The sequence below is a fragment of the Heterocephalus glaber genome, unplaced genomic scaffold (assembly GCF_053883595.1).
Source record: "Heterocephalus glaber isolate CG9 unplaced genomic scaffold, H.glaber_assembly_v1.0 deba00001479, whole genome shotgun sequence".
NCBI classification, from domain to species: Eukaryota; Metazoa; Chordata; class Mammalia; order Rodentia; family Bathyergidae; genus Heterocephalus; species Heterocephalus glaber.
The window spans coordinates 9,281,881-9,294,826 of NW_028258316.1; the positions used below are offsets into that span (position 1 = coordinate 9,281,881).

General features: G+C 42.3%; 1 protein-coding gene across 7 annotated transcripts in view; it reads right to left on the bottom strand.

The window, feature by feature from the left end:
* Positions 1-1,890: 1,890 nt before the first annotated feature.
* The window catches only part of Pbx3 (PBX homeobox 3), a 201,293-nt gene continuing 190,237 nt past the window's right edge, over positions 1,891-12,946 (bottom strand). For 5 of the 7 annotated variants that reach the window (XM_021262051.2, XM_004849367.4, XM_004849371.4 and 2 more), the window contains 4 exons: positions 8,270-8,435; positions 6,980-7,092; positions 6,085-6,174; positions 1,891-3,411 (listed from right to left, as the gene is read on the bottom strand). In XM_021262051.2, the coding sequence (XP_021117710.2) occupies positions 3,319-3,411; positions 6,085-6,174; positions 6,980-7,092; positions 8,270-8,435 (462 nt within the window). In that variant the 3' untranslated portion in view covers positions 1,891-3,318. The remainder of the gene's footprint in view (positions 3,412-6,084; positions 6,175-6,979; positions 7,093-8,269; positions 8,436-12,946) is intronic. The other 2 variants (XM_087183192.1, XM_087183191.1) reach the window with 1 other exon arrangement.

Below are 12,946 nucleotides of genomic sequence, written 5' to 3' on the forward strand. Positions count from 1 at the left end.
AAGCCCTGGATATGATACACTTAGAGGTCCTGCCCCTGGAAGGTGCCCTGCCTCTGTGTAAAGACTGACACCATTGGGCATGAGCAGTTTCTCAGCGCTGGGGTCCACACATCTGCAAACATACATGTGTTCTCACACAAGCACAAGTGTCCCCTTGTGCACTAACACACTATGTGTGGACAGAGACCCTAGCTTGTGAAGGGGGGTTCCAGTGGTTTCCTATGGTTATTTCCTGTGACCTTGTAACCCTCACTTCTCCAGTCTTAGGATTCAGAGGCCTGTTATGGTTTGGATTTGAAACTTTCTCCAAAACTCATGTGCTAAAGGCTTAGCTGCCAATTGATTGTCTTTTTGTTTTTGCTTTGTTTTTTGAGACAGTCTCACTGTAGTTGAGGCTGGCCTCCAACTCATAGCAATCCTCTTGCCTTAGCCTTCTGAGCTCAGGGATTATACGTGTATGCTCCCATGCCAGCAGTTGATGGGCGTTTTCCGAAGTGATTAGAACTCAAGGACTCAGATTAATCAAAACATTGATGAGATCATAATTTGTTCGTAACTTTGGGAGGTGATAGAAACAGATGGGGGCTAGCAGGAGGGAGAGGATCACGGGGGCATGACCTTGGTCCCTGAGCCCTTGCTCTTGGGCCTCTTCCATCTCCCTGTGCTTCTAGGCTGCCATGAGGTGAGCAGCTCTTTGCCACACCTTTCCACCATGATGGTTCTGTCTCCCCACAGACCTAGAGCAACAGAGGCAGCCAGCCATGGACCAAAACCTCTGAATCTCCAGCAAGCACTGGTGTCTGCTTCTTGAAATACGCTGGCCCAAGACAAAACCCAAGATGTTCTTAGGAGATGTCTGGGGACACTAAAGAAAATGACTCTGTGCATCTATGTGTTATGTTTCCACGGGATACGTTTTATATAACCACATAGCAGAGATCGTTTTATGTACGAAGATAAGACAGGCTGACCCACAAGCTAATTGAATCATGCAAATAACTATTTAGCTATGGGAGAGATTCCCACCGGCAGGCTGAGCACCCACGTGAGGGAGGACAGCTTTGGAGGGCAATCTATTTTATAAAGTTTACCCTCGCAGTGTAAGTGCCTCAAGATTAATGGCAATGGTGGCCCTGGACCTCGTTTTGCCTGGCTCTACCAACTGAAATAGTAAAACAGTTGTATTTATCATAGACAATTTGCTGCAACTGATTAACATTAATCTGATTTCCTGTGAGTCAATTTCCTTGAGATTTAGTAAACAGGCCAATTACCTGCTATGGACCTCTTTTATTATAAAGGTTTAGACATTAGCGACAGGCGTGTGTGTATATATATGGCCTTTCTTATAATCTGAAAACAAAAACAATGTTTAATCTAGTTTACGGAGCTCCACTTGGTCTTATAGATTACAACTTTACAGTTTTTAAAAGGATATTGAGAAGTTGCAGAGGTGTTGGTTTTCAATGGCATCTGAAGCCCACTCTTCCAATCTTCAGCTTGACTTTAATTGTAATTAAAGAAGTCAGAAGTCATGGAGGTGAGGAAGTGAATGTGACAAGCCTCTGGTCATTAAAAAAAAAAATCTAACAAGTTCCAGAGGCACTATTAGGTAAGGAGACAGAACACCAAGGACAGGAGACCTGGGGTCAAGGTGTGGGCCCTTGTCCCAGGGGTGTGAGCGTATTTCCTCATCTATGAGAAGGGGGAATGTTTCCTTGTAGTGCTACTGAGCACACAAGGACTCACATCAGGCCTAGAGGTAGCTCTGTCCACACCAGTTTAGCCTCACCACCATCTCAAAGCCCCCTGTGGTGAGGCATTCCCCATGCCACATTCCAGGTCTGGTTCTGCAGGGCTCAAGGAGTGGAGGAAGAAATGGCATCAGCATTTAATCATGAAAGCAAAAAGTTTATTCATGTTTGAAACTACATATAACTACCACGAGGAAGACTTTTTCAATCCAGGGTGTAATCCAGTTAGAAAGGAACACGAAACGTTTTTAGTACATTAGAATCACCGCCACAAATTATTTTCATGACTCAATCAGTTTCAGAATCGCATACAATACAAAAAGAGAAAGGAGGGGGCCCCATCACACAGGGTGAAATATACAGTACTGAATACTGAAATCTGAATGCATCACAATTAGTCGCAGCTTTTGTTTTTTTGCATGGATTAGTAACAAGATGAAGAACATTCAAAATGTTTTTCAGTATTTACAACAGTTTTACTGATCCTGTGTTAAATTAAGACCCAGTGTTTCCACTCTCAGTTTTTTAAAAGTTGCAAATGCAACTCTGATTTTTCTTTTAAAAGATTACAATGTACATTACATTTTATGAAGGGAAACAGTTAATTACAAGATGCAAAAAGATAAGAAAGAGACAAACTACAGCGTGAGTATTGTTCAGAGGTAGTAAGTGAGCACTCTAAGCTACAGAACATGTTGAAATTCTATTGGTTTGTATGAGTTCGCATGAGGTAATAAAGCTGTGTTTTGATTGGTGAGATGTATAAATACTCTTTTGCTACACTATATACAACACTCCAGAGAGCAGGGCCTTCTGTGGATGCCCAGAGGATGTAGCAAACCTTGACAAGTCTGTGCAGCATCCAGTGCACACCGTGAAACCCCAGACGATCTTGTTTTCACCTCTATCAGCAGCAAGTGTCTTCAGCTCTCTGAACAATCTGGATCCATAATCTCATTACTGAGCAGACTCTGTGCACTGGTGCTTTCAGAGAGAGAAAAGAGGCTACCAATCTCTGATCTAATTATAACAGAAGAGATCGCAACACAAATGTGACGAGGAAGGCTTCTTAAACACAACTATCATTAACAGAGATAGCCAAACAGCTCTTATTCCAACCCCATTAGTGACATGAAAGAAGGACAAAGTCTTCAATGGAAATATGCAAGGAGTTCAATTTAGGTAAGGTGAATCTTTGCATCTGCTCTAAAGATTGAGGTTTAGCATATATTGTTCTTCTTACCCTTAAGGCCAAGTAATTGGCAACTGTGATACCATTAATGTAAAATATTGATAATAAATTATGATAAAATAGCTACAGGACTGTTAACAATGTTAAATCTTGGCCTAATTGGATAAAGTGCTTTTTTTTTAACATTGTATTTTAAGTATAAATACAAATGATTATGATTCCTTAAAAAACAGATTTACCAAGTTCTCTAATAAGACAAGGTTTTACAGTAAAGCTGTAGATGGTGGGCTACAAAACCGCTTTCCTTTTCCTCCTATTGCTCTGAATGCACTTATCAAGGCATGTCAGCTCAGGGAAAAGTGTGGCCGGGGATTAGTTAGAGGTATCCGAGTGCACACTTCCCGGGCCTTCTGTAGGAGAAGTCACAGAAGATGGAGTTGTTGCATCCTGCCAGCCTCCATTAGCCTGAAAGGACAAACACAGTTTAGCGGGTGCATGTCTACATATTAATTCCACTCCCCAATTTAAAACACCCAGATGACAACATGAGAGCAGAGATACATTAGCAAAATGTATTTTCTAAACCCACTTTGGCAGGAGTGGGAAGCATGTGTTAAAGTGGGATTAAATGCATGTAAAACAAATCCATCCCATCAAGTAAAGACTTAGCAATAAATCAGGATGCAGGAGAAGGGCTTCAACTAGTCCCAAGCTGGCACAAAGATGGGCCTTTGATCTGCTGGTAAAAATAAAGTGACTTGAAAGAAATTTTTTAAGAAGGGGCAGTTAAGAGGCTCAACGCAATGCCTGGATGAAACCACCAGATCCATGAAATACAAACTTCAGCCCAGCTTCATCACAGTGTCCATGCACAAGTTGCTGCATGCTTTCCATACGTGCCTGACAGCCAACTACTGTAACCCTTGGAAAATGAAGGCCAGAATTTCCCTCCAAATAGGATCTTCCGGAATGAAAATGGATAAACTGTGGGGGAGCATACACTATTCAAATCTGGATTCCAATTATCTATAACTGAAGCCCTTAGCGGAGATGTTGCTAGTGCTCTGCCCACGCCACAGGCCCTTCCTGCCTCCAACCTGCATCAGCACTAACAGTACTCAGAAACAAATTTGCCTTATGTCTTGGTCTATAGAGGTAATTGCTGAAATCAATGTCTGATCAGATTTCTGCTGTGGCAGACAGCTTGTCGCTACACATTTTTATGTCAGTCAAGAAGGGGGAGGTGCTGGGCCTGTGAGTTGGGGAGCACTGAGTGGAAGTGATGGGGCCTTTCTGGAGGAAGGCGAGGGGGAGCTGCTGACACCCAGTGCCCGAGGCTCAGTCCAGCCCCTGCTCCATGCTGGCCAGACCCGGCCCACGCCAATGCTGGTGTGGGTTGTGAGGGCCCCTGCCTCCCTCCTTCAACTTCTGCACGTCCACCCAAACATCCTCTGGTGGGCCTGTGCGTCAGGCTGCTGAGAGCTCTCTAGGTCCTGCCCAGCACCTGCTAGTGAGGCTTTTTCCCCTGTGACCACTGTTTGTGGAGAACTCTCTGGCTTCTGACTTGCTGCACAGTTCTGCATATATAAAGCATCTTCCCTTTCTCTAGGGCCAAGGAAAGGGGGTAGTGGGTTCACCAATCCCACAGAGATGACAGGCCCCCAAAAAAGAGCGTTTTCAAGGCTTGAGTCATATTAAATTCAGGTTAGAAAAAGGAAAATTTGATTTAAAAAGCAAAAAAACCATGGCACTGTTTTTCGAAAGCCTCAGTCATGCCAGGCTGATTGGTGACATGCCCACGTGTGTTGAGTGACTCTAAGAAATCCTCTTCTCTGTCTAAAAGGTAAGCTGCCTTCCCTCAGGTATGAAAATCTCCTTAGAAGAAAAACTCTTCCACAGATACAAGTCCAAAGATATTCCATCTGAAGTAAACATCATTCCTCTTTTATTCAAATTTATAAACAACAAATGTACAATATTTTCACCCAGCATGGCAATGGAGGAGCAGTTGTCAGCAAGCATTCTTTTTTTTCAAAATAAATTAATCCTTACGCTGGTGGTTTGAGATTATGCACTGTATTATACAACAGCGCCTTATCAAGCCTCATCAGCGAAGATGGAATTCATGTCTGTAAAATGCTGCAGGCAATCACAGTTTCATATTTTATCATGTTGATAAGGATATCGCACATTCTCTGAAGCATTTCAAAACACTTAAATGAAAAAGGAGAATGCAACTAAAAGGCTTTTTATATGGTTTGTTGTGGGTTATTATGAGTTATTTATAAACCCAAAAAGAAAGATATGACACTTCAAATGTAAAAGATTTGAGTATTTAATGGTCCTTTTTTTCCTTTACAATTGAACATCTTCAATCACTTTTTAAATCATTAATATTTACTTTCACAGCAAGCCAAGGCCCTAAAAAAAGGATGCTTTTGTCCATTTTCTTCCTGACTCTATGCTCTCAAGCCCCACTTCCCTCCTAAGTCTGGAATCCTGGACTCTGACCACTACTCCTTCCTGGCTGCACCAGGCTAGTTCCATCCCTTGTCCCCCCAACCTGCTCCCCACCCCAGCTGGGTGTTTTGCCACTTTCCATCCATGTCAGGATAGGAGGAAAAGGAAAAGTTTCAGTGAAGTGGTAATTATATCCCCCATAATTAAAATTGAGAAGTCATTAAAACTGCTGAACATGTTTAGCAATCCGTGATCCACACTGCTTTTAGGAATAGAATTGTTTAGCTTTGTTGTTGATCTGTCTGGGGCCCTCCAATATTATTACCTTCACCTGCTCTGTGCTTGGGAATTTTTCCTGCTGCTTGATTTTAAGATAAATAACCTGTTTTCCACCATCTCCTTGGAACATAGCATGACCGCTAGAAAATGGTGTCTTAATGGGTTGACGCTTATGTCCCTATTGATGACAAGACACAGGCTACTACTGGGCATCTGTGAGGTCTTTCAGGGGCATCCAGGCAACACCAAGCATTGGGATTCACAAAATAAAAGTGTAGCAAAAACACTGCCTTCCCTATCTACCAGGAGGATGAGAAGCCAAGTCAAATGGCCATTGATATGTTTATTGGCCACCATTTCCCTGACACTGTCCCGCAGCCAGCTTCCCAGAGTACTCACATTTAAATTATGTGGACTGTACAGTGAGTTTCCTCCAAGGCCATCACTGTAGCCTCCCGTCTGATTGATAACATGACGGAGGGTATCCACCTAGAAGTGAGATGAAACAAAATTCATCATCCCAAATCTATTAAAACATCATCATTTACAAAAGGAAACAATTTGAATTATGTGTGCCACAAGGGTTTAGCATCTTCATTGAAAGACAAATTTATCAATCAAATGTGACTGGCAGAATTTCAGCAATTGTTTGCATATTTAAACTCACACATCTGTTTTTTCATGCCAGCCAAACAATAACATCTTCATGGCAATGCAAACTTTCCATCTACAGCAACCAAATGCTGTGGGTGAAAACCTACTTATAAATATATATTCCGGATTGATATCTCTTTCTCATTTTCTCTATAAACACACACACGCATACACATACACATACAAATGCATAAAAACTAAAAACTATATGAGTTGTTCTCAATTTAGAAGAGGAAAAAAAGAGTTGAACCCGGAATATACTTTAAGAATTCAGACTTTTATATTCTGACTTAGAAAACTACAGGAATGAAAAGAGAGGTATGTTCTCAAATCGCATACACACTAGCACATATGATTTTTCTGTTCTGTTTTGTGACAAAAGTAAGATGCATCCCACCCCTCTCCATGAGCTCAAGCCAGAGCCGAATGCATTCACAAAGTTTATCAGGTTCGAATCATCAAAAGTCACTGTTCACTTGACTTCTCATTAGATTACATGTGGGGCAGATGAGTCACGTTTGGGAGCACCCAGCACAGGTTCTGCATGGATGTGCAGACCACTTTCATGGGGTCAGAGGAAGGAGTTTTGAGCCCAAACCCTACCCTGCCAGAAAGGCCCCAGCTGGGGCATCTCTCCTACCTGTGATTGCACATTGGCTCCGACTTGGGACCCTTGGTAAGAATCCCCATTCAGACTCTGCATGTTCATGAACATGTCCCCAGAATTTGGGAGGTTAAAAGAACCAGAAGAACCTGGAAAGGAAAGAGTTAAGTAGCTGAATAACAGAGAGCTACACGAATAATCCTCAAAGACCTAGAGGCAGGGAAAGGAGAAAAGACACAGAAGGGAAGATTGTGCACAACATAAGGCATTTCCAGATCTAGGAGAATGGAGAATAACTCCAGAGTTAGGTCCTGTGATTCTCTTTACATTCCTTACCAGTGGGGAATCCCAGCCAAAAAAAACAGACAAATGGAAATAAACAGAAAAACACCCTGTAGCTGCCCTGGCACCTTCCCCTTGTTTCGTTGACCTCCAGTACATAGTCACTGCCTGAGCTCTTCAGCATCTCTGTCATGCTAGCTAATTACTTGCGAGGACACATTTTTCTGATTTTCTTTTCCTAAGCTATAATTTTATTTTCTCCCTGACTTGTGTTTATGTCCCATTAAAAAGAATCGGGGGGCGGGGTGTGGGGGGGTGACAAAAGAAAACAAAAAAACTCTTTCTGAACTTTTTCCCCCTGAACTTTTAAATATATGTTTAAAAGATCTCAGAAATGGCCCCTGAACTGCTGAACTGCTCCTCAAGTCCATCTTTTCGACTGGCTACACATCCTTCACTGTCATTCAAGTTCTCTGTAATTTTAAGATATTTCTAACTCCATCACAAATGTCACATTAAATTTTGCCCAAATGTACTAGATGAAAAGTCAAGAGTCAAGCACCATCTCCCTCACATCTAACTAAGCCCAGCATGCCAGCACGGCGCAGCAGAGGGCAGAGAAGTATGGAGCTACAGCCTGGCAGGCCAAAGTCACTGATACCTGCTTCTTGACAAACAGCGACTGGCACATTTCCCACTCCTGCTATTTCATGCTTTAATGGCCTGCTACTGACCATACAGTGATATATGGAACAGCACAGCTAAAGTAATTATAACACTTTGCCTATCACTGAATTAAAGGTCTCCACTAAGTGTAGAAGTTCCAGATTCGACCAGCAGAATGGCATTCACTGAGAGCAGTGGATTTATCAGCTTAGGTCACCACTCACTCACCCAACCCCTAAACAAGCCTGTATCTGAACATAAGTCTTCCCTTAGAAATCCACTGTGTTCTCAGTATGGCTCTTGTTTCATGGCCTGTGGGACAGGACATTGTGGCATAAGGCGGCCTGGCCAAGTAGGGAGTGAGCGCCCAGTACATACCAGAATTTGGCGTGGTGGGTGAATTGGTCTGGTTGTTCTGCACAGCTGCAGCCACTGCGTGTGCAGCTGTCACGGCTGTTTTTGCAGCATAGAGGTTGGCTTCTTCCTGAAACTTGCCGATATTCTTCTTGTACCTGATTCGTTTGTTGCCAAACCAGTTGGATACCTACAAATTGGAGGAACATGGAATTAAAAGGATAGGGAAGTCAAAAAGGAAGAAAAAGTCAAACTTCCAATAATATTTATTGGATATCAAGGGAATACCCTGGGGGGATACTCAATTCCTAGCCTGCAATCTCATATCCTAAGGATAATACATAATGGTTTTGGCAAATTTTCTCATATACTTTTTGAATAACACTCCTTCTAGGAGTTGGCTCTGGTAACAATAAAATGGCTAGGAGCACTGCTCATACAATACATCAATGAATATATAAGTAATTAGGCCCCCTAAAAGTGCTGAAAAGCTAAAGGAAATATTTGTTAAATTAGGTAAACATAAGCAATACTTGAGAGAATAGCTTATTCTTCTTTTTTAGGTCTGGAACAATTCTGGCAGCTGTAGAAGGAGAATCATGTTTGGTCTGTTGAGAAGAGTAACACCAATTAATAATGGATGAAAAATCCCATTATCTCCAGCCTTAGAAGACACTGTGTGTCTGCCAAGATGGCTGTTCAAGCTCTGCCAGTTAACACACGAGAAGGTCCCAATTTGAAAACCCAAGTACAGTACTTCCAATACCATCAGATGCAAATGCAGAGGATCAGCTCTGCATTTCATCAGGTGGAATATACTTATTCCTTGTGCAAACTACTTATGATGTCAGCCAGTGCAAATGGCAGAGATTTCTAGAGAATCTTGGCAGCAGATAGATTTCATCATGTTTCATGGACAGCAAAACCTCAGCCCAGGATGTATGGCTCAGAGTTACACATGTTCAGGTACCTGTAGTTGAGCTACATAAAGCAGCAACTAAAAGCCACTAGTAATTTATAAGACAATATACCCATATGTTGTATTGAAGGATCTTACCTCTCTTTGGTAAAGTAACAGTTTAGACATACTTTCAATAATTTCTTTTTTTTGGGGGGGGTGCCAGGGATTGAACTTGGGTCCTTGTGCTTGCAAGGCAGGCGGCGGAACCACTGAGCTAAATCCCTGGCCCCCTTTCACTAATTTCTTAATGATCTGTCAAGAACATGTTGTGATATCAGGTCACTGGTCTTCCCTAAAGATATTATTTCCTAACAGCAACTAAGGGGCTCTGAAGAAAAATAAGGAGTAGTAGGTATTGTACAGCCCTCCAACCCAATTTACACCAATGGGCATCCCTGATGAGCACCTCTGCCAAGTCTTTAATTACTTTGGAAATAGAACTCTCATTCTTCAGCCTATGGCACTCATTCTTCTGGAAGAAGCCAGAAAGCTCTGGCAAGGGAGCCATGTGAGAAAGGCAACATTGGCCTCACTGCTGCCCATAAGCTGTCCCATCCTGGGAACACCATGTGCACACCTGTGCACAGACACATGTGACACACTCACCAAGGAAATATATACAGCATGCCTGGGTTACTCAGGCAGAAGGAAGCCAAAATCCACCAAGAAGTATATATGCTACAGATCACCACTTCTGAGTTGTTTCTGTTCCACCATCATTTTGTTTGATTTTTATTTTTTGTCCTTTTCTTCATATCAAATATAGAGGATATAATAACTTCATTTAGTGACTCTTGGATGTACCAAGTACAGCTCTTTGCACTCATTTTCTCATTTAATTTTAACAATCTCAAGGGCTAGATGGTTGATGGAGGTGGTTCCACAGGCATCTTCTCTCCCAAATCCAGTGGCCTTGTGTCTCTCCTCAACTTGTCTGCCCTCTCAGCAGAGTCTGAGCTTGTAATTATCACCCATCTTTCCCAGAGCTCACTTTTTGTGTGATTCGACACTTTGCTCCTGCTTCCCCTCCAACATCTGCTCCTTTCCTGACACAACATGTGTGTGTGCCTGTGTTTCTCTGAGACTCAGCTCTTGGCCCTTCTTTCTCTTTATCCACACATAAAATTTTACTTGTTCATTCTGTGTGGACAACTCCCAGGTTTCTATTTCTGTTGCTAAAGTCTATGAAGAATTTTAGTTGTCAGTTTTAAAGATTTCCATGTAGATGTTCTGTCACGACCCTGACCCCCAGCTCAACAGGTCCAAGATAGAGCTCAGGTGTCCTCTAAATCTGTGCTCCTCTTTATTTCTGGCATCTCCACCTGCAGAGATGTGGTGCTCACTGCCTCACACAGCCCCACCCCACTGTTGCACAATCCTTCGGAATGGGCTAAAGTCTGGTTCCCTTTCCTCTCCAGTCATCTAGACAGTCACAAAACTTGGCCTGAAAACTCAGCCTGAGGGACCTGGCACCTCCTGATGCTGGCCTTCTGGTCCTCCCTTCTTCCAGCCCACAGGCCTCAGGGGTGGTGTTGGGAACTACAGGGGATGTGGCAGCAGGAGGAAGAGTCCAGAGAGAGGACAGGGAGGGCGTGATGAGAACTTGAGCCAGGCAAAGCAGCAGGCGTGGGGAGAGCAGATATTCTGGAAGACAAACAGACAGAATCGGGTCGCTGATGAGCTGGATGGAGGTCAGGGACATGGGGGATGCAGAGAAGATGCTGATGTGGGGCCCAAGGCTTGAGCAGGATGGTGACAGATACTCAGGAGGAATTTCTACACCTGAAGAAGTCAGCCTCACTGATCATTAGGATCCATTCCCACACGGCAGAAAAGTTCTGAATCAGATGGAAAAAGAACCCTGAAGGTATCAGTTCTGACTGTGCTTGTTAGAGCAAATCCTCCCAGGATCGACCTCACCTTTCACAAATCAAGCCCTCAGCTCTGGAAGTGGGGTGGGAGCTCCTCACACAAAGCTGCTTTCACATGCAATACCACTCTGGCTTTTCTGAGCAAGCCTGGCAGCCCTCAGAAAGAGTTAAAGATCGAAAATATCTACAGTACAAAGGGAGACAGTCCCAGTTGAGAGGGAATTTGGCATTTCTAAAGCATAATTAATGAAAATTCCTCAACTCAGAATTTAGCAACAAAGGCCTATCTTAGAATTCTCTTCTTCTAAACAATTCTCTGTTGGATTCAGTACTTCGTAGTTAATATTACCTTGACAATCAGAGAAGCTATAATACATTAATGAAACCTAGCCTGGAAAATCAGATTACAGCTTTATTAACAGTTTCATAATTGAGGAATCTCTGTACCATCGAAGGTCTCATCTCTAGATATGTAAGAATCCTCTGTTTATGCACACCCCTGGACCAATCAAACAACAGTCATCACTAATAAAGGTTTATTTAATTCTCACAGTAAAATTTTAATATCACCAGCAGCCTGGGGAAGCTTTAGCATGTGGATTTGCTTGACATCAGATCGTTTCTATTCTGCTAGTCCCAATACTTCTTAATCTTTAATATCAAGGCAATTAAAATTAATGGCCACTCATCCGAAGCTACTGTGGGCAGTGTTTCCTTGACATCAATTGTTTGATGGGATTACCTAGAGGTTAAACTAACAAGCAAGGTTTAATTGGAAGCAATGAAAGAAGCAGTGATCATACGTTATGTTTAACCTGCATAACCACATCTAAATGAATATCTAGAAATGTTAAATTATTTCTCAAATTAAAATATGCACATCACATTCTGATCACAGATTTGGGTATTGTAAGACCATACTGCTGCAACTGAGATCAATGTAATTAATGTATAAATGGACACCTAAATTCAGGAATTTTTCTTCGTCTTTTAAAACCAGATGGATACAATTAGTTGCAAAAGAGCCCTCTGCTTTTCCAAAAGCTACAGATTATTTGTGATCCCTTCTACACAGGCTGTAGTGCAGAGTTCTATGGAGAGCAGAGCTTGTGCCATCTCTGAACTGGAATGGTCTGTACAATGGTCCCAGAATAGAAACGGGGAGAAAATTGATGAAAGGAAAAGGAATACACTGACCTGTGTCTCTCTTTTGAGACACACGTCAAGGATTCATAAGTCTAGATTGTGCCGAAGGCAAAAAGCCAGGCAAGAATTTTAAGATAAATTAAAAACAAGAATAAAAGCACAAGTATGCTCCTTCTTCTACTGATGCTCATTGATATCAGGCCCCAGACTAAGCCTCTAGTAAAGCAGAGCGTGGAGTGAACATCCTGCAGACTGCTTATTTTTAGACCCTTTCAATAATGCCAAGAGGTAGCCTGAAAAGCTTCTGGTCTCCTCCTGTACTGCAGCCATGCATTTCTCCCACCCAGTCCTGCAGTGGCAATCACTTTCAAAAGTAAAAATATTAGGGGGGTGGTTGTGACTCAATGACAGAGCATGTGAGGCCTAGGTTTGATATCCAGCATCAAACAAAAGAAAACAAAAAAGTAGAAAGTATTTTCTATATAATATAATAATGGGTAGATTTACTTTTTGGGTAGCTGTTTTACATTCTTCAGAAAGCTTTTACTCATCCTCTCACTTAAAACTTTTGACTCTGGGGTAGGCAAGTCAGATGTGGGCTAAATCACATAATGGTTAAGTGCTCTGGACTCAGAGTCTGGTTTCAAACCCACTCTGCTACTTACCAAAATGAGTGATTTTAGACAGGCTATTTTGTTTTGTTTTGTTTGTTTTAGAGAATCC